Here is a 26,447-nt window from a genome sequence, read left to right as displayed (position 1 = left end):
TATTTTAAAACTTAGAGAGCCATATTAGCCGTCAAATTGTAAAAGAAAAATTCCATCTGAAAACTGCATCTATATAATTTTAGGTAACAGTAATTTGACTAATTCTCTGGGTTTTATGCGTAAAAGTTATATCTTGTGCCATTTGTTTCTAAAGCACATCAGGATATTTATGGAAAAAATCAAAAGTTTTAAATATTTAAAATAGACCTTCTACTTCCTAGGAATAGGTATGTTGCCAGTTGTTTTGTTCTAACTGTGTACAAGGCCCTGTGTCAGCTGTCGTGCAGGCAAACATGGGGAAAGTGGTGTGCTCTTTGGTGTACCCCAACTTGTTTCATACTCAGAATCCTGTGATGCAGGTGATATTTTCTCATTTTACCTAGGAGGAAACTGAGGAACAGAAAGGCTAATCAACTGGCCTAGGGTTACACAGCTGAGAAGTGGCAGGGCTGTAATTTGAATTCAGAACCACACTTTTTAATTTAACCTATAATGCTATAGAGTTTCTGATACATAAACAGCAAACAATATATGATAGAAATTAATATGCCAGTAACAAAGTGCAACTAAATTATTTTGAGAGTCACCATCAGGGAGGAATTATTTTAAGGCAGCAGTGAAGACTATACAGTAAAATGCAGTGGGCCCGAACCTTAAAATAAATAGGCATTTATGAACACACGGGAATTGTGGGCAAGGATTTAAAAAAGAGCAGTAGCCCCGGGGGCAGGAAAATGTGCTGAATGTATAGGAACGAACGAATACTCCAGTTCACTGGAAATGCACTGGATTCCACATGGAAATACAAGTTTATTATAATTACTGCTTCCCTAGTAATTTTATTTTATTCAAATGTGAAGACGTGACAAAAACCCAACTGAAAGCCGTATTCAAAGAATAATATCTTGTGGCACATAAGTAAAGAAGACTTAACTCAGTACAAAATGAAATGTAAAGATTACAGACGGATTCAGTGAAATGATTTACATAAAAACTATAATAAACTGAAATAGAAGAACACACATAAATGCAAGTTAATGTTTCATGAAAATGATATTATTACTTATGTGAATTATATTCAGATGGGAAACAGACCCTCACGCATGCTATACCAAGTCACATCTTAAAACGCCACGTAATCAAACCTAAATGATAATGGGACCGTTATGTAAACCAAGGCCATACTGAGCACTGGAGTTTCTGCAATAATCTGTGCCAATCAAATTTTACAGTGCAGTGTCTGGGTTGCCTGAAAGTATAGACAACACTTTTCGTTTGTGGAAGAGCAGGAAACAATCTAGCAGACTGATTTGTGTGACACACACGTCCACTTTATCCTTTTCTTTCCTCATTGCTTCTATGCTTGCAAGATATAAAAGCAAAAGCAAAGGAAAAGACACCTCAAGTCAGCCGTTAAGAAGACCAGTAGGGATGTGCTAGGCATGGTTTCATATGATAAGTAGATTTGCTGTGGTTTGTATATTAATAGCAGCGTTGTTTGAAACATGAGTAGTGCTTTGGTATCAGGAATCTAGCAAATACCATCTTTGATTCTCTTCTGTAAATGCCTGCCACCCATTTGATCCATGGGCAAGTCTCTATCTGTCAGACCTTCAACTGGAATAATTCACATCCCTCTGTGGCCCTTGCTACCCCCTAGTTCAGGTTACCTTCATTTTTTTTTGTAAACCTAAAACTACTCTCTTTCAACTGGCATCCTACCCTTTGAGCCCACAGGTAACGTGGCTTCAGGATAAGCGCTTCCAATGGCAGCAGCCGGACCCTGCACCCACTCCCCCTCGGTGGCTCTGGGGGAAAATTTCCCGGATGGAGAGGCCTGCTGGCAACTTGCTGAGCACCGGCTGTTTGGTGCTGGCCGCACTCACCTGGGGCTCAGCCACAGGCGGTCTCACCCGGCTCCGCTGTGGATCCCTTGGTGCTGCCTCTGCCCCCCCCCCCCGCCCCCTGCCTGCAGCCCCCAAGATGCCAGCAGCAGCCTTTGGGGTGGATTTCTCATGAAATCTTGTTCCTTCTTGTCCTGCTCTGCAACTTCTTCCCATGGAATCTCTGGTAGACTCTGGCACGGTTCTCTCGGAATTCTACCTGAGCTATGTTTTGTTTTTTTTGTTTTGTTTTTTTTCCCATCTAAAACTTCTCCTTCTTTCTGAGACGATCTGGCAACCCATGTCTCTAGTCAGCCATTCTGCCTCAGGTTTTTGCAAATGAGTCCGTTTTGAACCCTAGTCAATCTTTAGTTCAGGAAGAGAAAAGTTTTTTTGTAGAAATGTAGCAAATCCAAGTACCTGATATCATGGGCATAAAAGAAACTTGGAAAACAGAGACTTGAATTGTGGAGACTATAGAGAACTAGGACAAGCCTTTGAGTCAGTCACTTGGAAAGACACAAAGGGCAACAAGATAGCAGAGGAAGAGAGTGGGCAAAGATTTGTGAGAAGGATTTCATTCTTCTAGGAGAGAACCAAAGATTTGCAGTAGAAATGCCACCAGGAAAGTCAACAAATTCAAATTCCCTTATCTTATCTGCCTGAAAAATTCCAAGGTAAACCTGCCAAAAGTACATCTGCTTTTGCAGAAGTTTGCTCTCTGGAACATTGTTTTTGTCAAAAAATTACTACGTACCAGTCACTCTAAGTTTGCCTGTACCAACCACAACTTCCTTATCGTCAGCAGTGAACAGCGGCTTGCCGTCTTTGGAGCTGATCTGAAACTGCTGACTCTGCACCTCTACCATTTGGGGACCTGATGGATTAATTAAAACAGATAATTATAAAGTGTTTACGACAAGCAGTGTAAAAATCTCTGTTTTACACATGCCATGTCACTCAGCAATATCAAATAACTAAACATTTAGGATTTGTTGCTGATAGTTTTTTAATTTTTTTAAATTTTTCTTATTTCAATAGGTTTAGGGGTACCAATGCAGTTTTGTTTCATGGATATATTGTACAGCGTGAAGTCTGCCCTTTTGCTATACCCATCACCTGAATAGTGTACATTGTACCCACCAGGTCATTTTTGTTCCATGATTAACCTTTTCAAGTTTTAAGCCTATATCTATTGTATTATTAAGATTAATTTAAGACACACGTATGTTAATCAATCTCAAATATATGTATGAATAAAGTATAAGTTTATTTCCTAAGATTTTTAAAACCTGTCCCAAATAACGTCTCCTATTCATAATTAAACTTGTATTCTTTAGCTTATTAACCAAGTAAGGATCTTGCAATCCGAAATGTGAGATTTGTGGAAGACCATATTACAAATGCCTCACTTTTGTGGTTAAAGTTAACCCAGAAGAAATCATATCTTGAATCTCTTCTTTGCTCATTGGAGGTTTATATAACAATTCTAAAAGGCTCTATTAAGTGTAAGGAGTTAAAGTAAATGATGAATTTTTTTCTGTAACTATTATTTAATATACAATGACAAAATGGCCAAAATGACCTTACTTACATATCATGTATGAGTAGCAAAGCCATATAAACTTTTAATCAAAGCAAAGAAAATGCAGGAAAGTGAGTCCGTCCCATTCAACACAAATTCGTTTTGCATGCTTTCTACGTGCAAGGTGCTGTGCTAAGGGATGAGGGCGTATGAACAAGTGAGATGGAGCTCGTAACTTACACCAGTCTGTGGTCCACTAAGGGGGAAAGCATATAAGCCTCGTTTCAGGACAATTTGATGAGTGCTTGGTACAAGCGTGACAGAGTCCTGACCAGGAATGCACGGTCTGTCCTCTGGGGTCACGACAGCATCCAGGGGATCATGTCTGAGCTGGCCTTGAAGAAGGCATGTCTCCCTGATGAAGGGAGAACCAGGCCCTCCAGGTAGAGGGAACCACCTGAGCAAAGGCATGGAGGTGAATAACACTCCATCTCCATTTTATAAAAAAAAAAAAATAGACAATGTCTAAATTTAAATATGCTTTCTACTTCAGAGGAAACTGGACGGTTCTTCAAGTGCTAGCAAGCCCATAATTACTAAGTTTGCAATTTAATTTTTGAACGCTTATTAATATTCCATGTTTTATAACCTACTTGGACATTGATTAGAGCTGAAAAAGTAATTAACTTTTGCAGTAGAGATCTTTAAGAAATAAAATTCCAATTCCACCTTGTTGATAATGAAAGAGCCCATCTGAAGAATATGATTTTTAATGAAAGGCTCTGGTACAAAGAAGGAAAAGTGAATGGCTTACGATCTGATTAATTAAGTGTATGATATTAGCTTAAGGGTTTTTCTAGTGAAAATACAGTCAAATCCTTCCTTACATACAGTATGTCTCATTACCAACCTTTTCTTCTCTCATGATATCTTTCATTTAAAAATAAACACCATGGAGTCCTTTAGAAAAAGGAAACATATATTCTGCTGCTACAAATATGTTATCATAGAGAAAGTACTGGAAGCACAAAAGCATGGTTAAGTTAGCTCTAGTGATATTTTGGTGTAAGCTTGTCTTATCTAGTTCCACCTTATAAGTCTGGCTGTCCACAGGACTTGCCTTTTCTTATTCCTGGCCTGCTCTGCTGAAGTTCTGCCATGTGTCTTGGTTGCAAAATCTTAGCTTTGTTTCCCATTCACGATCCTCTCCATGACCAAAAGTCCCTTAAGGCCATGCCGACTTGAAAATTTTTCCACTGTGGACCAGCCTGGATAAGCCCGCTCATCCAGAGAGGCAGAGAGGTTCTGAATATCCTTTCGGCTGTCAGCCAAGAGACCACTCTGCTCTCTGGAGACCAGATTCTTGGGTGTCCTGCAATAACCGTTTTGTTTCTCTCACCAGCCCGATGGCTCTCTATTTCTTGGAACCCAGATAAGTTTAATTGGAACCCTTCAGGCTGTCTCCGCATCCCTGCTGTCTCCCTCCTGTGGTACAAACTATTCTCTGTGGTCAACCCAGCATATTTAGAAAATTCATACTTTGTTCCTAAATAGCTTTGGATTCTTTAGAAGAAAGAACAATCTATCCACTTAGCGCTATTCCTGGACCACATGCAGGCAAAGCACCGTGATGAAGCTGGACTCACCCACTTTTAACCTGCCCGTGACCTCCCCTTCCGAGTTACGTGCGTTCAGGGTCACATTCTGCGTGGACTGCAGAAGCAGAGGCGAGTCCTAGAAACAAATGTTCAAAAATTAGCAAGATATGTACTATTTAAAATGGTTATATCTTTTATTTCCATATAAATTTAGGCTTTATGTAAACTTATTTCTCCATAGTCACAGATCCTGGAAAACTATAAATTTGTGGCTAAAACTATTAAAAAGTCCTGAATTATATTATGTTAAGGGAGTAAAAGTATTAACTTTTTAAAATAAAATATAATGATGTCTTGGGTTTATACTGCTTGCATGCACTAGTTATAATGTTCAGTTGTAATAATTGGTTCTCAAGGTAAACGTCTACTACGACCAACGTCTAATACGACCAATCAGTGCTTTTTCTTTTCCAAGGAATTAAAATACCAATTCTTGTTATTTAGGTCCAGGACATGACATATTTTTAAGACATGACATAAATCAGAGGATGGTTAGCCTTTCTATAAGAAATAGCTTGTTACTTATTTTCAAAACACAAAGGCTTCTCACAATTTCAAATAAGCTTTTAAAAATTTTTGGTGCTTTTTTTTGGTACTTTCTGTTGAAGATGAAGTGGCTTTGTAAGCATGTCAGTGCTTTCTGGGTTACTGTGATTCTGATGGGGTGTTTTGTTTTACAGGAGATTGCTTTTATATAAACAATCTTCAAGAGGAATGCTGTAATTTGGCTATTGGATGCTGGTGGGTTTATTGTTCACTCAGAGAAAACCAAATATCTTCCAAAGTGGTAGGGATTCATGTGATTTTTCAGAAGAAAAGAAGTTTCAAGAGCCCTTGGGAGCTCTGTCTAGGATGTTAGAATTCTCCACTTGCTTTGTAAAAGCACATGGATCTACCAACATCTGACGTTTTATCCAATGATGTGACCTTAATACTTGTTTTTGCATTGTTAGAAAATGACTAGCATGATGATTACAGTTGACATTTTACCAATAATTTTAGCATTGATCCTCTCATTTATTTTTCATAAAACACATATTATTTAAATCTTTCCTCATTTTCTTACCGTTCTGGAGCATATTTCTTTGGCGTACAGCGGGAATAAAAATTCCGACTCCCCTTCCAGCCGAAGTCCATCTTTTGTTACTTGCAAGTGACCCATTCCTGTCTGTGAAAAAAAAAAAAATGAGACAATGAGACAGATTTTATGTTGCTCTTTTCCATTTCTCTTGGTATTGACATAAATTATGCATGTGTTTCCACAGATTTCCTACCACCCTTCCTGTACTTCTCCTAAACGCCTTACTTAAAACTTGAGGTGTTTTATTCGATATTCAATATTTTTATCAAATCTTGGGTAAATACAAAGGACTATTTAGAAAATACATATAAGATTTAAAGAATCATTTTACAATAAATACGTAAGAGCCCACCACCTTGTAAGAAAAAATCTTACCATTACTATTTTTAAATTTTTTTTCAATTAAGAAACAGTAAAATGGATTCATTTGAGGTGTATGGTTCTATGAGTTTTCACACATTTACCAATTTGTAGAACTGCCAACACAATCAGAACACGGAGTTCAATCACCCTCCCCAGATACACTCACTACCTTTTTAAGGATTCGGGTGCATCAGTGGATTCACTATATGATAAATATCCATTGGGTACCTAAGTGAAGGGCATCACAGGAGGATGCAGAGCTCTGTTCAAGGTGCTGCTCTCAAGGAGTTTACGGTCATGAAGGGTCCCCGGACAGGACAGGAGACAGTTCTGGAGGTCACCAGTGACCGCCACGCTGTTAAATCTTGTGGGCATTTCCAACTTTGTTTGCAATCTCAGCAGCGTTTGACACTGGACCTCTTCTTCCTTGAAACACTGCCCTCCTTTGGTTTCCATGAACCTGTGCTCCCAGGTTTCCTCCCACCTCCGGAACCACATTCTTGACCTTGTTCCGAGCTCATCCCTCCCTCCCCAGCCTCTGAGTGCTGCTGCCTCAAGTTCGCTCTTAGGCCCTGTCCTGTGTTCACGCTGACTCAGCTTCCATTGCCACCTGGTGTGGGGAGGCTCGTCCGCCTTTTTCCCAATTTTTAAAAATTGTAGTAAAATATATGTCCCATGTATTTTACCATTTTAACCATTTTAAAGTGTATGGTTCGGTAGCAGTAAGTACATTCACGATGTTGTGTAACCATCACGATTGCCCATCCCTAGAACTCTTCCCATCTTGTAAAACCGAAACTCTCATCCCATTAAATGATAACTCTCCATTTCCTCCAGCCCACAGCCCCTGGAAACTGCCACTCTACTCTCTTTGTAAAAACATTTTTTTGATTAAAAGATTTTTAATTGACACATTGTAATTGTGTGTGTGAGTGTATATATATATATATATATATATATGGTACAGTTTTATTTTTTGAAAGATATATATGTTATATAATGATCAAACCAGGGTATTTAGCATTTTTGTCTCTATGAATTCGATTACTCTAAGTACTTTATATAAAGGGGAATCATATCATGTCTGTCTTCTTGGGACTGGCTCATTTTACTTAGCATAATGTTCTCGAGGTTCATCCATGTTGTAGCGTATTGCAAAAACTTTCCTCCTTTTTAAGGCTTAAGAATATTCTATTGTACTTGCAAACTACATTTTGCTTACCCAGTCATACATCAGTGAACCCTTGGGTTACTTTTATGTCTTTGCTATTGTGAATGATGTTGCTATGAACACGGATGCACAGATATCTCTTTGAGACCCTGCTTTCAATTGTTTTAGGTGTATATATAGCCAGAAGTGAGATTGCTGGATCATATGCAATTTCTAATTTTATTTTTATCTTTTAGGACTGCCATACTGTTTTCCAAGGTAGCTGTACCATTTTATGTTTCACTAATGGTGTGCAGAGACTCCAATTTCTCCATATTCTCCCCGACACTTCTTATTTTCTGTTTTCTGATAGTAGCCATCCTAATGGAAGAATCATTGATTTTTATCTGCAGTTCAATCCTCTCTGCTGAGCTTCAGACCTACACATCCGATTGCCTACCCGCCCTCCCCTTTTGACTATCTTGAAAGCATTCAAGTTCAACGAATTGAATTTTGATCTTCCCTCACTTACCCCAAAATAGAGGGCATTAAAAACAAGAAAGGAGAGCAGAACAGTCCAGAGAATGAAACAGAGACGTTAAGGGACATTTTATACAGCGACAAGTGAATTTCTAGGGCAGAGACATGTTCCTCTGAACTGAATGTCACCCTCTAAGCCATAGACTTCTCCTTTCAAGGACACCACCAGTTAACAAGCCCCATTAACGAGAACCAAAAAACGTGTGATTATGCTGCGTGGTTCCATCCGTGAGCCATCCCTGTGGACTCTTCTAGAACTGACTTGTGGGAGCGTGGTGTTGGCCCCTCCCACTCCTGGGCTCAGGCCCCTCCCACCCTGGGTGGACCAGCACCTCTGAGTCTCCTTTGCACGTGTGATTCAGTGGGTGGCTTTGTTTGAAGAAAGAAAACGTTTGACAGCTACTGTTTGAGACTTTCTCACAGGATCCAACTATGCATTTATAAACCATGGTTTATGAAATGAAACCAACATTAGAAAATTATAAAATTCATTAGGTATGGATATTAGGTTGGTTTTTTTTTTTTTTTTTTTAGTGAACATTTCCATTAGAAATCTTATGTCTTAGCGTTAACCAAAGAGAAATTTCAAGATTACAAATTCTGTTCTCAAAATCAGCTGCTGCATTTCTGGGTTCAAGTGAACAGATGTCAGCAGTTTTCTGCACTCTATTTTGTTACATGAGGAAAAAAAAATATCTCTAATTTAATTCTAGCCTCTAAGGTAGCTAGTTTGCTTCAGCAGATTGTCGAGGCTATCTGCTCATTGTCACGTATCCTTTCTTTCTCTGGCTGTTACTTTCTTTATTTGAAAAAAATGTGGGAATTGACATAAGATAGCCTGCGTCTCCTTTCACCCCCAAGATTCTATGATTTTAATGAAATGATTTTACAAACTTCTGTAAACAACAAATCACCCATACGATGCTTGAAAGCAAAAGAATATGCCTAGCTCTTTTATTTTTTTTAAGTCAAATATATTGAGGAATAATTTACAAACCATAAAATTAACCCTAAATAAAATTTCCTAAAATAAGAGTCACTAAATAAAATTTCACTAAAGAGCAAACGTTTCCGTGAGTTTTCACAAGCTTATACAGTTGTGCAACCAGTCAAGATACAGAACAGTTCTGCCACCATAAAACAGTGACCCTGTGCCTCTCTGCAGCCCCTCCCCCGTTCCTTGGTAATCACTGATCTGATTGCTGTCCCTGTACGTCTGCCTGTTGCAGAAAACAACATTGCCCTGTTAACCAACATGCAAATACACTGGCACTTTTGCACAGTGAAAACAGCACAACGCCTTGCATGAGACGAAATAAACACAGGTACGGCCTGTCCAGTCTTTGTTTACTCAGCAGTTAATATTGGTTACTGTCTGATAATGATCTTTTTATTTTTAGATTAATAGAGTATGTTTGAGTTTATACCTTTTCCCAACATAGTTTTGATTTTCTAATTTATTCATTTAATATTATCTTTATAATTATTAGTTTAATAAACAAGTTAAAAATTACTTTGAATGTTTCAGTTTGTTTTACATTTATTTTAATGAAGTATAACATCTTCAGAAAAGTGCACCAATTATAATTATACTGAATGTACCAGTTAATATCTTCAACTGTTTCTAAAATCTCTTTTTATGTTCCATTGATCTATTTGGTATCTATGTACCATAGGGTTTGGATTATTCTACTTTTACAGAATGTTTTGATAGCTGGCAGGGCAAGTTTTCCCTTATTATTCTTTGTTTTGAATAAAGTGAGTGTTAAGTCTTTTTATCCAGCTTTAAGTTATATCCCTTTTATTCAGGATTCCTTTTAGCACTGCCAGCAAAGTGGGTTTCTTCAAATTGATAAGTTCTTAAGAATTCGTATTTTTTTACAATATGAAGTGTGATTTTTCTTCTAGTACATTTCTAAGTAGTTGGAACCAAAATCTTGGTGTGTAAAGAACACTACTTTTTGTACCATTCTTTGTTACTCAACATATTGTAAAACTTACTTGTTTTAATTAATTCTTCTAGATTTTGTAAGGTAACACTAAAATTATTTACAAGTATTTCTTTCATCATATCATCTGCAATTAATCTATTTCTATTCCTTATTTAACTAATTGTTGCATTTGTCAAACTTTCAGAAGAATGCTAAATTAGAGTAGTATAAGACATGGCAATGGTGACCATTGACAAAATATGTCTTTGTTTAGTTATTTTTTAACTCCCAGCTCATTATACTAACACCTGCTAAGTCATCCACCCTGGAACCCGTATTTTCCCAGTGAGGATGTGGGTTTTGTCTAAGTGTAACTTTCCACATTGTTTTTATAATGAGAAGTTTAAGAGGATGGTAGGTATTCTTTCATGTTACACTGAAAATTGAATAAAGTAAAGAACAGCTGAGGCCAGGGACTTCATAATTTTGTGTCAAGTTTAAACCAAGCATTTAATTAACATAAATAACCATTACCAGTTCCTGTTTGTGTGTGTGTGTGAGTGTTTGTGCTATCGAAGACTCATAGATTGAACATAATCCTAATTATAACCAAGATTACCCAGTCAGAATCCTGAGCTGATGTTCTTTTCACTACTTTACAGTGTCTCTAAAGTAGGTTTTTCTTTAACAAATAAAATCTAAACAAACAAATAAGATTATGTTGGTTTACAATTTTAAGACATTATCTTCATTAGAATTTGTGAGAGGAACTATTACCAGAAGACATTAACAGTTTTATATTATTGGTACAAAAGAGAATAAAGTGAATACATTTACATGAAAAGCACATTCATTTTGTTATAACAATATTCCACCTGACAGGAGTGTGACTCATAGTTCTAGTTCAAGCTGATGAATGTCACTCCTCACAGCAAGAGCCTGTGGCTGATGAGGCTCCATGTGCTTTTGCCTTCTTTATTTCCCAATTAGTATAATATGGGTGAATCACTCACGGAAAAATTATTATAAGAGGGAAAACTGAAGGCATACCCCTGGGAGAGAAATTTAAACCACAGTGCTATTTGTGTCTTTAGACACTAGTAATAATAGGGTTTGTATCACTGATACCAGTGATGATGAAATTCCTCTGTACTTGGAACGGCTCTAGGTTTATCTCCCTCCTCCAAACTCAGTCGTAGTAACCTCTTGTCTTCCAAGAAAGAAAATGCCATTAAGCTAGTCCATGTTCCTACCGTCTGTGACCTCTGCTCCAATCCTAGTCTATCATGCATGACATAAAAATCAAAAAGTTCAATTTGGTTTTTAGACTGGGAAGCACCGATCTAATACCTTTTAGAAAGATATAAATAATTTGGGAAAAAAAATGCCGAGGTAGTGGTTAAAAATGCCACGGTGTCATACCATCGTTTCCATCAGTTTGAGAAACAAATGGGAAGAAGAGGTGAACAGTTTAAGGCACCAACGTCAGATGGCTGAGAATCAAACACAGCGTGAGCTGGGAGTTGGGGAAGGCAGGGACCGAGGAGAACAGAAGGGGAGAGGACAGGGCTGTTCTTGGCACTGGGCACATCTCGGGCACCTGCACGGTCTCTGTAAGGGCAGTGGGAAGACCAGCGGAAAAGCATTGCTAAGTGGAGCCATCAAGCATGTCAGGTACAGCAAAGAAGTCACAGCCTGTTGTGCCAGGTAATATTCCACGGCCTGCCTTTCTTATATGTTGCTTTCCTGGGGTAGAGTCTGTGTTCCCTTGTGTTCCTTTCATGGCTGCTTTTGTTAGTGGCTTCCTTAAGGGACACGCACGAGCCAGCTCCAGGGACCACAGCAAAACCACCCCAGGCTGGGCCACCACCACCACACACGGCCGCACATAGCCGCCCGTAGGGGCACAAGCTCAGTACCCACCTCCCAGCAGTGGAGGGACGTGAAGTAGGGTGATGGACAAAGGTACCTGGAAATACGCTGTCATCGCAGGCACTGAAAATATGACAGACATTCTATTTTTCATATAACTACTGTAGTAAGTTTTCTTCCTTAATATCTATCCAATCTATAAAACTCATGTTTGGAAAATACTGAACATTGTCACAGAAAGTATTTTAGTAGAAGTAATTTTGGTTTGGTTGTGGCTAAATTTGATCTCTTTGAGTTCAATAAGCCAGGAAGGATTGACATAATATAATTTTAGTGGTTTGCATTGTCATCTTTTCTTGAATGAATTAATCTTCTGAACTGTAACCCTAATAATGTGTTTGCCAGTAAGACCACTGCTGGGATGTGGGTAAGGGGAGCGACAGCTCCTTAGGTTTCCACGTCCTGTTTGTACGATCTCATCCAGGCACTTTCCTTCTCCCGTTTTCCCCAGTTAGGGAACAGAGCAACTCTGTTCCCACCACATCGGCACTGTCAGCATAAAACACAGGGGAGGAATGAAACCTGAGTCAAGGGCTCCTTCCTGCAGGTGACGCTGCTGTATTCCCTGAGTGTAATTTAAACTCGGGCTGACCCTGAGGTCTGCAGTGTCTGCAAACCTGCTCTGCAAGCCGGACTTGCCCCTGCCCTCTCTCCGGACCCACTTTGGCAGCCTGTCTTGGGAAGCTGCTTAGCAATATCCATTTCTAAGGGCCTTCCTGAGAAACTGGAGCCTCTCCTCTCACCCCTGGCCTCATTCTCAATCCTCTCGTCTGCCCTTGAGCCAGCGGATGAGCAGCAGGGAGAGGGGTCAGGGCGAGACCACAGAGGAAAGGGCCTCCAGGCGGCTGTGAAGAGACTGCTGGGTTTCTTTTGCTTTTCAGTGCACTAGGAAGGGATCCACCATGCGTTTTTAATAATAAGTAAATCCGTCTTGATTCCTACAGACAGGGCTTTTAAACAGCCAGAGGCCTTGTGCAGGTGTAGCCCGGGGCACCGATGCATCGATTGCTGGTTCCCCCGGGTGCTGGGGCCGTCCTCTCTCTCCTCCACATTTCTGGCTGAACAATGTCTGACTTTCATCCTCACTCGTTCATTTCCCTTCTTTGGCAGTCTAAACACCAACATCAGATCACTTAAGTGGGCGATGTAGGGGGTGTTTTTGGCCCCTCTCCGACTGAGGGCAGGAGCGAGCCTTGCGTGCGGGCAAGCTAGGAGAAGCTCCTCTGCTCCTCACCCTGGGGAGCCACCTGCCTGCAGATGTGGGGCTGCTGTGGGTACAGGGCGTCCCACCAGTGCTCAAGTCCCTGCCCCGCAGCAGATGTCCTAAGTTTTCCATGTTGCCCGTGACTTAGATAACCTTTCTAATTCTGGGGCACAAGAGGTTTGGCTAGATCCAAGCTGGTACCCTCCAGTCAGCTTTATTAGTAATACGGATTTTTTTTTTTTTGAGACAGGGTCTCACTCTGTCCCCCAGGCTGGAGTGCAGTGGCACAACCACAGCTACTGTAACCTCGCATTCCTGGCTTAAAGCATCCTCCTGCCTCCCAGAGTGCTGGACTGCAGGCATGGACCACCTTCCCCAGCCAAGGATGGTGTTCTGGACTCCTCCTAGCAGCTCCCTTTCCTCTCTTTCTGTTGGTTCTGCATTTGGGTAGGGGGAAAAAGAGTTATTTCTCGGGGTTCCATAAAACCCCAATCAGGCTTTTTTGGACATGGCACAAGGACACCCGGTCTGTGCACCTCCTTCAGGGTATGACCTTCTGAGTGGTTGCACCTGATCTTCACGGGTCCTGGTATCTGTTAAGACACACTTAGCCTGGGAATCACTGAATACAACATACAAAGCTGTAGTCTGCCAAACTCCAGCTCATGGGGTGATTATGAGAAGACACTGAGTTAGTGGACATGAATTAGTTGTGAAATCTATATAATAATATATATAATATATAACACAAGTTACAAAAATCAAAAGGACAGAGACTTTTAAATATAAACTTTTTTCATGATAAATACTACGCTGACATATGTATTCAGTGATTTGCTCAATTATGATGAGTTACGAATGATCAATCTATCATAACAATGCATCCAAGAACATTTTTGCTATAAAAATGAAAAATATTAAGCACACACAATAAAAATATTTCTAAAAAAGAGAATAATTTACTTGTTAATAATTTCCCATGTAAAATGGTTAAAATATACACTATTAGATAAGGCTAAATATTATCTTATCACGACTTCCCCAGGTATTTAAAATATATCAACATCTAGAATAAGAGATTAAAAATGAAATATTTCTATATTAATAAATGGATTATTGGTAAATTCATTTAGGTAATTTTAGAGTTTTTCTCTTTTTTTTCTTTCTTCTTCTTTTTTGTTTGTGAACATCCAGCAAAAGAGAAACTAAACACCTCTTCACACAATATTGTAACATTGTATTCATTTCTATTGCCATGGAACAAATTTCCACGAATTTAATAGCTTACAAAAATACTTATGGTGGGGTTACATCTGATAAACCCATTGTAAGTTGAAAAAGTATAAATTGAAGATGTATTTAATGCACCTAACTTACTGAACATCAGAGCTTAGCTTCGCCTACCTCGAACGGGCTCAGAGCACGTACGTGAGCCTACAGTTGGGCAACATCATCTAACGCAAAGCTTATTTTATAATAAAGTGCTGAATAGCTCATGTGATTTATTGACTACTGTACTGAAAGTGAAAAACTGAATGGTTGTATGGGCACTGGAAGTACAGTCCCTACTGAATGTGTGTCGCTTCTGCACCCCTGTAAACTCACACCATCGTAAGTCAGGGGCCGTCTGTACACCTTCCCCATCTCAGATTCTGTGGTCCGGGCGTAGCTAAGCTAATACTCCTTAACTGCCTATTTGCTCAGGCTCTCACAGGGCTGCAGCCAAGGTCAGCCAGACTGCATCCTTTCTGGAGCTTCAGGCAGTCTTCCAAGCTTGCGTGGTTGTTGGCGGAATTCAGTTCCTTGCAGGAGTAGGAGTAAGCTCTCTTTTTCTTGCTGGCTGTCAGCCAGGGGCCACTCTCAGCTCCTAGTGGCCGCGCCACTTCTCTGCCGTGTCACTGCCAACCCTCTCATGATGGCATCCGCATCTTCAAGGCCAGCAGGCAAATAACATCTCACAAAGTATCCCTCTTTGAAGGTCATTTGCCTGAATAAATCTGGCCCACTCGGAACAATCTCTCTTTTGATGAACTCAAAATCCACTGATTTGAGACCTGAAGCACATCTGCAAACCCTCTCACCTGACCAAGGTGGCGACATCCCGTCACTTTCGTTGTATTCTATCCTCTGGAAGCAAATCACAGGCCCCACCCACACGCAAAGGGCGGGCTCCACCGCCACAATCCGGTGGGGAGAGATGGGGGAGCTTCTCGGAATCCTGCCTACCACAAACTCGAACCAGTTAGGGTTTTAAAAATAAAAGAAAGATCTTTAGAAATTAAAGATATTTAACAATATAAAGGCATTTGGATGGTTTTCATTACCATCAGTTAAATTTTCCTAATACAGTCCAGATTGTTTTGGAACTAGTATGCAATACTACATTTGCACTAATCAAAACCACAAGGAGATATCACTGAACTCCAGTGAGAATGGCCTTTATCAAAAAGTCCCCAAACAATAAATGCTGGCGTGGATGCGGAGAGAGAGGAACACTCCTACACTGCTGGTGGGACTGCAAACTAGTTCAACCTCTGTGGAAAGCAATATGGAGATACCTCAAAGCGATACAAGCAGATCTACCATTTGATCCAGCAATTCCACTACTGGGCATCTACCCAAAAGATCAAAAGTTACTTTATGAAAAAGACACCTGCACTGGAATGTTTATAGCAGCACAATTCACAATTACAAAGCTGTGGAAACAACCCAAGTGCCCATCAATTCATGAGTGGATTAATAAAATGTGGTACATGTATACCATGGAGTACTATTCGGCTTTAAGAAACAATGGAAGCCGGGCGCGGTGGCTCACGCCTGTAATCCTAGCTCTCTGGGAGGCTGAGGCGGGTGGATTGCTCGAGGTCGGGAGTTCGAAACCAGCCTGAGCAAGAGCGAGACCCCGTCTCTACTATAAATAGAAAGAAACTAATTGGCCAACTAATATATATAAAAAAAATTAGCCGGGCATGGTGGCGAATGCCTGTAGTCCCAGCTACTTGGGAGGCTGAGGCAGTAGGATCACTTGAGCCCAGGAGTTTGAGGTTGCTGTGAGCTAGGCTGACGCCATGGCACTCACTCTAGCCTAGGCAACAAAGCGAGACTCTGTCTCAAAAAAAAAAAAAAAAAAAAAAAAAAGAAACAATGGTGATATAGCACCTCTGGTATATTCCTGGATACAGCTGGAACCCATTCTACTAAGTGAAGTATCTCAAGAATGGAAAAACCAGCACCACATGTACTCACCAGCAAATTGGTATTAAAGGATCAACACCTAAGTGGACATATAGGAGTAACATTTATTGGGTGTCGGGAGGGTGGGAGGGGGCAGGAAGGGATGGGTATATACAACCACAACGAGTAAGATGTGCAACGTTTGGGGGATGGACATGCTTGAAACTCTTACTCGAGGGGGGAGGGGGCATGGGCAATACATGTAACCTTAACACTTGTACCCCCATAATACGCTAAAATTAAAAAATAAAAATAAAATAATTATGATCACCATAAACAAATACTACATTTGCACTTACCTGAAGCAACAAAGGTTTTGTAAGATTATGAACATTGCTCCAGAAAATGAGGCAACATGACTTGCCTAAAATTCATGAGTAAAGTATATTAGATATAAAATCATCAAATTTTACACCAGGAAGGACTCAGGAATCATCTGTTACAAATCAAGCATTTCAGAGATGAAGAAAATGAAGGTCATTAAGATACACACTATATTCAAGTTTTCAGATATAGTTAGTACAAATAATTTATTTCCCCAGATTTTGAGAGTTTTATAAGATGCAAATGGGACTTTTGAAAATATCACTACAAGGAGAATATTTTAATGACCTTACATGGCCATTGTGCATGCAGACAGCCTATAGTCACTTGCAAATCTGCAATGTGCTCTAAGCTTTAAAAATCCTCTTCAAATGATTATATAATAACGGGGCTGAAAAAAATGTCATGAAGATGCCATCTAATACCATTTTCCTAGCTTCCAATGAATGATCACTGACTAGTTAATTACAAAACATTTATCTAAAGAAATATCCACAAGGGCTGTCTAGTAAGGCTTTACTTTTTTGCTAAATGAAAGATTCTTAGTGGGAAAGTCCTTAATGGAAGATTTCTAATTCACAGTTTCCAAAATGAATTAATTATAAATCTTTGTTAAGGATAAATCCACTGGGGTTTTTAGGCCTCCTCAAAAATGACAATCTCACCTATTACCATAGTAAATGAAAACAAAATGTATTAACAAAGTATTTTACAGAAGTATAAGCTTAATTATAATATTCAATATTATAATTCTCCTTTGTTTATTTGTATTTTTTATCCCAAATAAAGGTGCCCCCCAAATTTAACTTCCAGAGTTAATATTATAGTTAGCTTAGAATCATTAATCTTGCCTTGCTAAAGTTACATTCACTAAATGCATTAAAATATTTTATATGCAAGCAAATATTGATAACTATAAAGGTTTTTTAAAAAATCTATGTCATTGAAAATTAAAGATGCCTTATTTGAACATATAGATGTGACCCATGGGTATTATCTATACTCACGAACACTGTAACTAAATAATGCATATTAGTTTTGTAGAGGGGAACTGTAATATACAAAAAACACAATAAGCCACTTTATTTTACTGATTTCTTTTAATGTCCACTCTCCTGACTAATTTATTCCACCATTATAATGGCTTACGTAAAATATTTTAGAGCCATTATGCTCAGCATAGGTTGTTACATGGTTCCTAAATATTACTTTATATTCAACAGATGTCTTTTACAGAAATTGTGTAACTTTCTCTTAGATGTAGTTCTGATTCTAAGAGTGGCACTGGATTCTTTAGATACTCATGATGTGGTTCTTTCTAACTCCAGCCAGGAAGATAGAACCAGGCTCAGCCTCACTGAGTTCAGATTAGTTCTCTTGTCAACGTTTTGCTCCTGTCTCCTCTTCTCTTATCATTTTGAAATTTTAATAGTCTTTGGTGTCCTTATGCCTTCATTTTGTGATGTTTTACATGCTTCCCCCTAATTTTATCTTGGCATTGTTGATTACTGGTAGTTAGCTTTACTGTTTTCTACAGAAAAATATTAAAGCATAACCAGGTGAAGAAATTGGGTTGAAATGAAAGCACAGATAAAGTAGTAACCCTGCCTTTGCTATCTATCCTCTTGGGAATCTAAGCAGAGAAAGCCATGCTAAACTTTGCTAACGTGGAAAGTTATGGTTTTCCCTATCTCCTGACTCGCGACTGTGTGGATGATGGCTAGGCTGTTATACTGAATTTGGGTAGAGAATTACATGGTTTGTTACGCGTTTGAAATCTTACAGCTCTTTGCAAATGTTCTGAGACCTGTTTAACTTTACCGTTTCAGAACCAAAGCTCTCAACCGGGTTCTTTTATAGTCATGCTACTTCTTTGGTATGTAAGTACTCAAGGAAAGACATTGATTTCTACATGCATAAAAGAAAAAAGAAAAAAAATGATTTCCATTCTTTTGGATAAATGCCCAGAAGTGAGATTGCTAGATTATATTCAATTAGGTCAATTTTTAATTTTTGAAGGACTCCCCATATATCGTTTCTCATAGTGGCTGCACAATTTTGCATTCCTACCAACGGTGTATGAGGGTTCCAACTTCTCCACATCTTCAACATTTGTCATTTTTCGTTGTTTTGATAATAACCACCCTGACAGGTGTGAGGTGATATCCCATTGTAGTTTGATTTGCATGTCTCTGATAATTAGTGATGTCGAGCACTCTTTCATATACGTGCTGGCCATTTGCATGTCTCCTTGGGAGAACTGTCTATTCGGCTACTTTACTCATTTATTAATCAGATTATTAGTCTTTTTGCTATTGAGTTATAGGAGCTCCTTATACATTTTGTAAGTTAACCCTTTATCAGATATGTAGTTTGCAAATATTTTGCCATGTAGGTTGCCTTTTCACTCTGTTGAATATTTTCTTTGCTGCAGAGAAGCTTTTTGGTTTGGTGTAGTCCTATTTGTCTATTTTCCCTTCTGTTGTCTATGCTTTTGGTGTCTTATCTGAAAAAATAATTGCCAGCATCAATGTTTTCTTTTGGAGTTTTACAGTTTTTCAGCCTTATGTTTAAGTCTTTAATTCATTTTGAGTTAATTTTTGTGTATCGTGTAAGAGGAGGGTCCAATTTCATTCTTTTGCATGTGAATATCCAGTTTTCCCAACAACTTTTGTTGAAGAGACTATCCTTTGTATATTGTGTATTCTTGGCATCCTTGTCAAAGATCAGTTGATCACATACGCATGGATTTATTTCTGGAATCTCCATTCTATTCCATTGGTTGATATCTCTATGCTTATGCCAGTATCATACTATTTTAATTATGATAGCTTTGTAATATATTTTGAAGTCAGGAAGTGTGAAGTCTCCAGCTTTGTTCTTCTTTCTCAAAACTGACTTGGCTGTTTGAGGTATTTTGTGGTTCCATATGAATTTTTGGATTATGTTTTCTATTTCTGGAAAAAATGCTACTGGAATTTTGATGGGGATTGCATTGAATCTATCCATCACTTTGGATAGTATTTTAACTTTTTAGCATTTTAGATAGTATTTTAACATTTTAACAATATTAAGTCCTCCAATCTATGAGAAGGGGGTGTCTTCTCATTTGTTTGTGACTTTTTAACTTTCTTTCACTAACATTTTATAGTTTTCAGTGTATAAGACTTTCACCTTCTTGGTTAAGTTTATTCTTAGATATTTTATTATTTTTGATGCTATTGAAAATGGGATGGTTTTTCTAAGTTCCTTTGCAGATAGTTTGTTGTTTATCCAAAAGAATGAAAATCAGTGTCTGGAAGAGATATCTGCTCTCTCATGTTCATTGTAGCCTTATTCATAGTAGCCAACCGAGATGTGGAAACAATCCAAATGTCCATGCAGGATGAATGGATAAAGAAGCTATGGTATATCCATACAGTGGAATATTATTCAGCCTTAAAAATGAAAGAAATTCTGCAATATGGGACAACATGGATGGACCTTGGGAACATTATGCTAAGTCAAGTAAGGACAGAAGGACAAATATTGCATAATTCCATTTATATGAAGTATCTAAAAGAGCCAAACTTAATAGAATCAAACAGTGGTTACCTGGGGCTGGGGAATGGGGAAGTGGGGTCCTTCTAATCAGTGGGCATAAGCTTTCAGCTTATGAATAGAATGAATGAATAGAATATGAATTACTTAGGATTGCTGGTATTCGATTTACTAAACTGTTGCTCAGTGTTGAAGTGTGCACATGAATTTGTTGTATATCAGCACAAAGTTTTTAAAAAGTGTGAGAGTGCCATTTAAATGGCACATATTTATGAATTAATGAAATTAGGAAAAATGATTTATACAATTTTACAAATTGATGAATTAAATAATCTTTGAACAATCTTAACACAAACTCAAGATCATCACAATCTTCCCATCGTGTACTATGTACATAATGAGTAACGAAAAAATGATAATAAAACCAACATAGTAGAGTTCACAATGACGTAAAATAGGGGAAAAATTAAATGCTGCATAGGCATTTTGCTCCTGAAAATTCTGATCCAGACAGAAAGAAATAACTGTTAATTCCATTCAAGGAAACTTCTATCAGTGCAATCTACACAAAGTGATATAGCAAACAAAACAAGAATGTACTTAACAGAAAAAAAAAATACTTACTGGAAAAAACCACATCACTTTAAGAATCCAAATGGTAAGAGCAAAATTCACAACGAGGATGATGAGTAAAAGAAGAACAAACAAGTAGAGGCAACGCTTCCTCCATCCATAAATGCCAATTTTGTAGACGCACTGATTCTCTGGCCTCTCTATGTGGGTGCCTTCTGTGGTTGTGGTGTATTGCTCACGCCCCATCTTCCCGGGGTGCACCATGGGAGGAGAGAGAGGGACAGAGGGGGAGAGAGAGAGAGAGAGAGAGGGAGAGAGAGAGAGAGAGAACTTGTTTGTCAATACTGATTTACTATGAGCCTAAAAAAATATTTTTCACCTTAGTAACAAATTTCCAAAATTAATGAATTTTTAAAAAGAGAACAAAATACGACTTTGGAACACGTCACCGTGTTTGAATCACAGGAAGCTATTTAATCTGTCATTTAAAATATTTTAAATGACAAATTTATTTGAAATCTAGTGACCGTATTTTAAATTTTTAATCAGTACATTCAATGCCTATTTATCTATGCATATAACTTTCAAAATTATGCAGGCTTGAACTTGGAATTGAAGCATCAACCTAAATTAATCAAGTTATGAAGTTCTTAAAAGATTCAGTGGGAGGAAAATGAAGCTGGTGCCTATATTTTTTAAAAAAAAAAAAAACAATCTGGGTACTCAATTCTATGTCAAATGATTGAATCAAATCTTTTCCAGCTACTAACTTACTCAGAATTTAAAAGAGTACTCTGCATGACACCTACCACACTAAACATCTGCCTGTGATAAAGTTCCCAAGTATTGACCTAGAGAAGATCAGAATGTGTGTGTGCATATTCTCCTATGGTTGGTGTCACAAATGATCACCAACTTAATGGTTCAACATGACATAATGTTATCTTATAGCTGTAGAGGTCAGAAGTCCAAAGCAAAACAAACAAACAGACACAAAACGGGCTTACAGGGCTAAAAGCAAAGGATGGGCAAGGTTGCATTCTTCTAAAGGGTCTTGGGGAGAATCTAGTCCTTCTTTTTCCAAGCTTCTAAAGGCTGCCCATGTTCCTGTTTTCCTGCCATTTGCTCAAGAGTTAATTGTATCGAGGGCAGCCCCAGGCCTGAGATGCAGGGCACCCACTGGGTGCAGCCTCTCCGGTTTCCCTCATTCCTCATGGGAGACTCCCCCAAGTAAGTGTCAGGGCAGGAATTCTGTCTGCCTTGGGGAAGGTCCTGCCGGGATGCAGGACTTGCTGGCTGAGGACTTAGCAAACCTCTTTATAGCACCTGAGATGTCAATCCGAAAACTTCTGGAATGTTCTTTTCCACAGTTTCAAAAATTGTCTTCCATAATCCTCATCACCCGGCTCTAATATGGCGGCGCACATTTGTTACTAGGTAACTAGTGGCACCATGGTGCATCCACCATCAACATGACGAGGTAACACACGTGGGAAGCCACTCACGGCCACGTGACTACTTAGCTGTGACTAGGGTGGGTGACAGGCACGTCGGTAAATGTCTGTAGAACACATGGAAGTGCAGGGAGGGGCCTATCCTACCAGATGTGGCCGCATAGCTTTGTGCTGCAGTGATGGAAGCACGAGGTAGAGGACAGAAGAAAGGACAGACAAATGGACAAAGAAAAGAGAATAGAGAGTCCGGGAACAAGCCCATACATGGAGATGGCAGTAAGTAAACAGAAAGTGAGAAATGAGAGCCATCCTATGTGCACAGCTTCTTCTTCCAGGGCGCTGGCAGGGAAGAAGGAAGTTAGTGTGGTTATTACACTAAAGCTGACGAGGTCCCGCTAGCACGGGTTTTCTCTCTATTTTCTTTCGGACTTCCAAGACACGGCTCATCCCCATGGCAATTAGCGGCAGTAATTCTCAATGTGTGTTCCACCTCACTGTTTGCACCATAACTCACATGATTGTGAATGAGCTCCAACATTCAGGAAAGCAAGACGAACGAGGATGTGTAGCCAAAAGAACACCATGGCAAGAAAAGTTTAATGTCAGATAAATTGGGGGAGGTATTTGCCTTAAAGACAGGACAAGGTTAATACCCTTGAAATATGAATGAGCAACAAATATGCATACACATCAAAGAAATGCAAAAGACTAATAAACATAGCAAAAATGTTCAGCAACACCATGAATCAAAGAAATGCAAATACACACAAAATTGCTACAGTTTTCAAAAATTAGGGAAAACTTAAAAACTGATAATAGCCGATATTAGCAAAGTGTCTCAGTAATGAATGTGCTACTCCTTTACTGTTGAAAGTGGCAATTAATATAACCCCTCTAGAACTGCGGTCCCCAACCTCCAGGCCTCAGACCGGTACTGGTCTGTGGCCTGTTAGCAACCAGGCCACACAGCAGGAAGTGAGCAGCGGATGTGATCTGTGTTTGCAGCCACTCCTCATCACTTGCATCACTGTCTGAGCCCCGCCTCCTGTCAGATCAGTGGAGCCGTTAGAGTCTCATAGGAGCGAGAACCCTGCTGTGAACTGCGCATGCCAGGGGTCTAGGTTGCGTGTTCCTTATGAGAATCTAGTGCCTGGTGATCTGGGGTGCAGCTGAGGTGGTGATGCCAGCGCTGGGGAGCAGCTGCAGATACATTATCATCAGCAGAGAGGTCTGACTGCACAACACATGGAATGCACTTTAATCATCCCAAAATACCCCCACCAGGTCCATGGAAAAACTGTCTTCCATGAAACCAGTCCCTGGTGCTAAAAAGGTTGAGGACCGCTGTTCTAGAAAGAAATTGGGCACCAAGTACCAAGAACCTCAAACAAATATAGTAATTCTAGTTCTAGGAACTTATCCCAAAGAAACAACCAGGAATGAAAAATGAGAATCTATGCTTAAAGATATTTATTTTACCAGTATTTATATGATATAATGATGAAAAACTGGAAATAAAATAATAGATGATTACTATTAATTAATTATTATAGTAATTAATATTGTGATGTGTTATTACAGTATTACAGAATGTTTTATATATTTGAAATATGTTTAAAAAGCACATAAAATATGTTTGTAAAACATATATAATAACCTGGGGAAATGCTAGTTATGTAATGTTAAATGGAAAGATAGACTATATAAATACATTTTAGAATATATACCCATAGAAAAAATATTGTAAAGAAACTAAAAAGTTGTTAGTAATAGTTTTCTCCTATATGCTTTTTAATTTAAAATAGCATTTCCCAAATATTTTTCTGTATTCTTTGGATTTATCAAATTGATATGCACATACTTATTTTATAATAGTAAAGTTAATGAATTTATCATACTCATCTCAACTTTATGACTACATTTAGCATGACCAAATAATTTCAAAAGTAGTTCTGTCTTATCTTTTAGTCAAATTGCTTAGCGTGGTCCATCTGCTACACCTAAATATAGCAAAGTAGTTGGATCATAATTATAAATTTCATCTGAAGTTACAATTGGCATAATTCTCGCAATAACCCATACCCTTATCATAAACACAGACACACACACATACAATTTAAAAGGTCATCAAATCTCTTCTTTACAATAGGTTTGACTTTTAAAATAAATTGGCAAACTCCACCATTTTAAAAAGTTCCTTACAAAATACATGAAACCAACAGAATAAATACCCTTTAAGCATCTAACAGACCTGAACCAGGAAGAAAACTTTATTTAAATGACTAAAAGGAAAAATATTAAGCTCAAATCCATGGGCATACAAATGTTAGATTATAAAACTGTGGTCTTGTTTTGTTTTTTTACTTCAGCTATAGGCTCATTTTTAAACACATAGTGTAATATTTACAAAGGCGGGCACTTCAGGTGTACTTTTCTCAGTGTTTTTTTCTGGTTTTTATGAGGTGCTCTCAGAAATCTATAGCTTTTACAGTGTCCTTATGCGGCATGGCGTTGCTAACGAACCGAGTTAGCAGAGACACGACTCGGGATAGCAATGGAGCGAGAGCAGTACTTAACACCAACCAGAAGCGCGCATAGCAAAGTGTCATAGCAAAGACTAGCACATTAGGACACCTCACCTCTTACCCCAAACCAGGTGTTATTTGGTGCCAAATTTGCTCCATCGACCTCTGACTTAGCCAGTGTGTATATGGAGAAAGTTAGCAGTCGGCTGCAATAGGAGCTGAGTTAGTGTTAACCAAGCGCTATGTTGGGGAACTGCTGGAAGTCCAGATGCAACCTTGTGTCTACTTCTGTGTCACATTGCAGTGGCGCCTACTGTTTTCTTCTGTATCGTGTTATAGTGGGTCTCCACTGTTTTCTTGTCTGTCCTGAGAACACCCCTCCTAACCTCCAAGTGGCTGTGGCCCCCATGTCGGTCCTGTGGGCACATCTCCAGCACGACAGGCGTGTGTGAGGCACAGGCTAACCCACTGGGGGATGTCGTGAGTCTAGACGCAGTGAACGGCACAGGGAAGTCACGGGACCCAAGCACGCCGTTCAGTGTTAGTTGTCCCAGAATTGACACGCATGCCCCGAGAGAGCAGCTGGCCGCGGGTATCGGAAGCTGAGGGACACCTAATGCTGCACTGCCCGCTTCCATCTCTCGCGCCACTTGGAGAAGCTCCCCAGAGGAAAACTCAGGAGAAAGGAAAGAGAGGGAGGGAGAGTGTGAGAGTAGAGGTGAAATCCTACCAACGCCATTGGAGATCCTAGATTTGGCATTGTCTAACTGATTTTGTGAATTAAAACTTCCATCTTTGCTTGACCTTCTTTGACTTGGACTTCTGTCACATGAGCCTGAAACGACCTTGAATGACCCACACACCGAGAGCTGCCACGGCGTGAAGCTCACACTGGCGAAGCATGGAATGAGAGCAAATTTTACCCATGTGATAAATAACGTCTTTCGACCGTTTTTCGAAGTATTTTCCTTCTGCGTCAAACAGGCTCTTCTACAGAAGGAAGTCTTTAGATAGACGTGCACTTTTCCCGAGAAAGTCATTTCGCAGGGTTGAGCTGTGGCTCAGGTCAGAGAGGCCATCTGACGGTGCGCTCTTGGCTTCCAAATCCAGTTTCGCTTTCCCACACTCAGTTCCCTCATCTTACTTATTTACTTATTTCACTCTCCATTTTATTTGAAATGGCTGGACAGTCCCCCCTTGAAAACACATTTTTTGTTGTTGTTGTTGTTTTTTACTGTTTTCTTACCACATTATGCTCCTCATTTTTCCCTCTACCCTTCCAAACCTTGACTGTCAGCGTCTTTCACGGTCCCCTCTCCTTCCGGCCACTCCATGCTGCACGATGCCCGGCCTCGCTCTGCCCCGTCTTCTCCTCTCCCATCACTCCTTCAAGGTGACGCTGTTCGTTATCACGTCTTTAAATGTTATTTATAGGGTGATGATTCCCAAATTTACATATGACCTAAAATATCTCTAGACTCATATTTGATAACTGCCTCTTTGACAAGTAGCTCCGGGGAAAGCCCTGAG

At 39.3% G+C, this 26,447-nt stretch overlaps 1 protein-coding gene across 2 annotated transcripts in view; it reads right to left on the bottom strand.

Moving 5' to 3' along the window:
- The window catches only part of SGCG (sarcoglycan gamma), a 40,762-nt gene that overhangs the window by 8,877 nt on the left and 5,438 nt on the right, over positions 1-26,447 (bottom strand). Inside the window, exons 2-5 of one of the 2 annotated variants that reach the window (XM_020290461.2) lie at positions 20,990-21,184; positions 6,133-6,234; positions 5,055-5,142; positions 2,641-2,760 (exon numbers count right to left, since the gene is read on the bottom strand). In XM_020290461.2, coding sequence (XP_020146050.2) covers positions 2,641-2,760; positions 5,055-5,142; positions 6,133-6,234; positions 20,990-21,184 — 505 coding nt within the window. Of the gene's footprint in view, positions 1-2,640; positions 2,761-5,054; positions 5,143-6,132; positions 6,235-20,989; positions 21,188-26,447 lie in introns of those variants that run through there. The other variant, XM_076009539.1, reaches the window with a different exon arrangement.

Source organism: Microcebus murinus, chromosome 13 (genome assembly GCF_040939455.1).
Source record: "Microcebus murinus isolate Inina chromosome 13, M.murinus_Inina_mat1.0, whole genome shotgun sequence".
NCBI classification, from domain to species: Eukaryota; Metazoa; Chordata; class Mammalia; order Primates; family Cheirogaleidae; genus Microcebus; species Microcebus murinus.
This window is presented reverse-complemented; position numbering and strand designations above follow the sequence as displayed.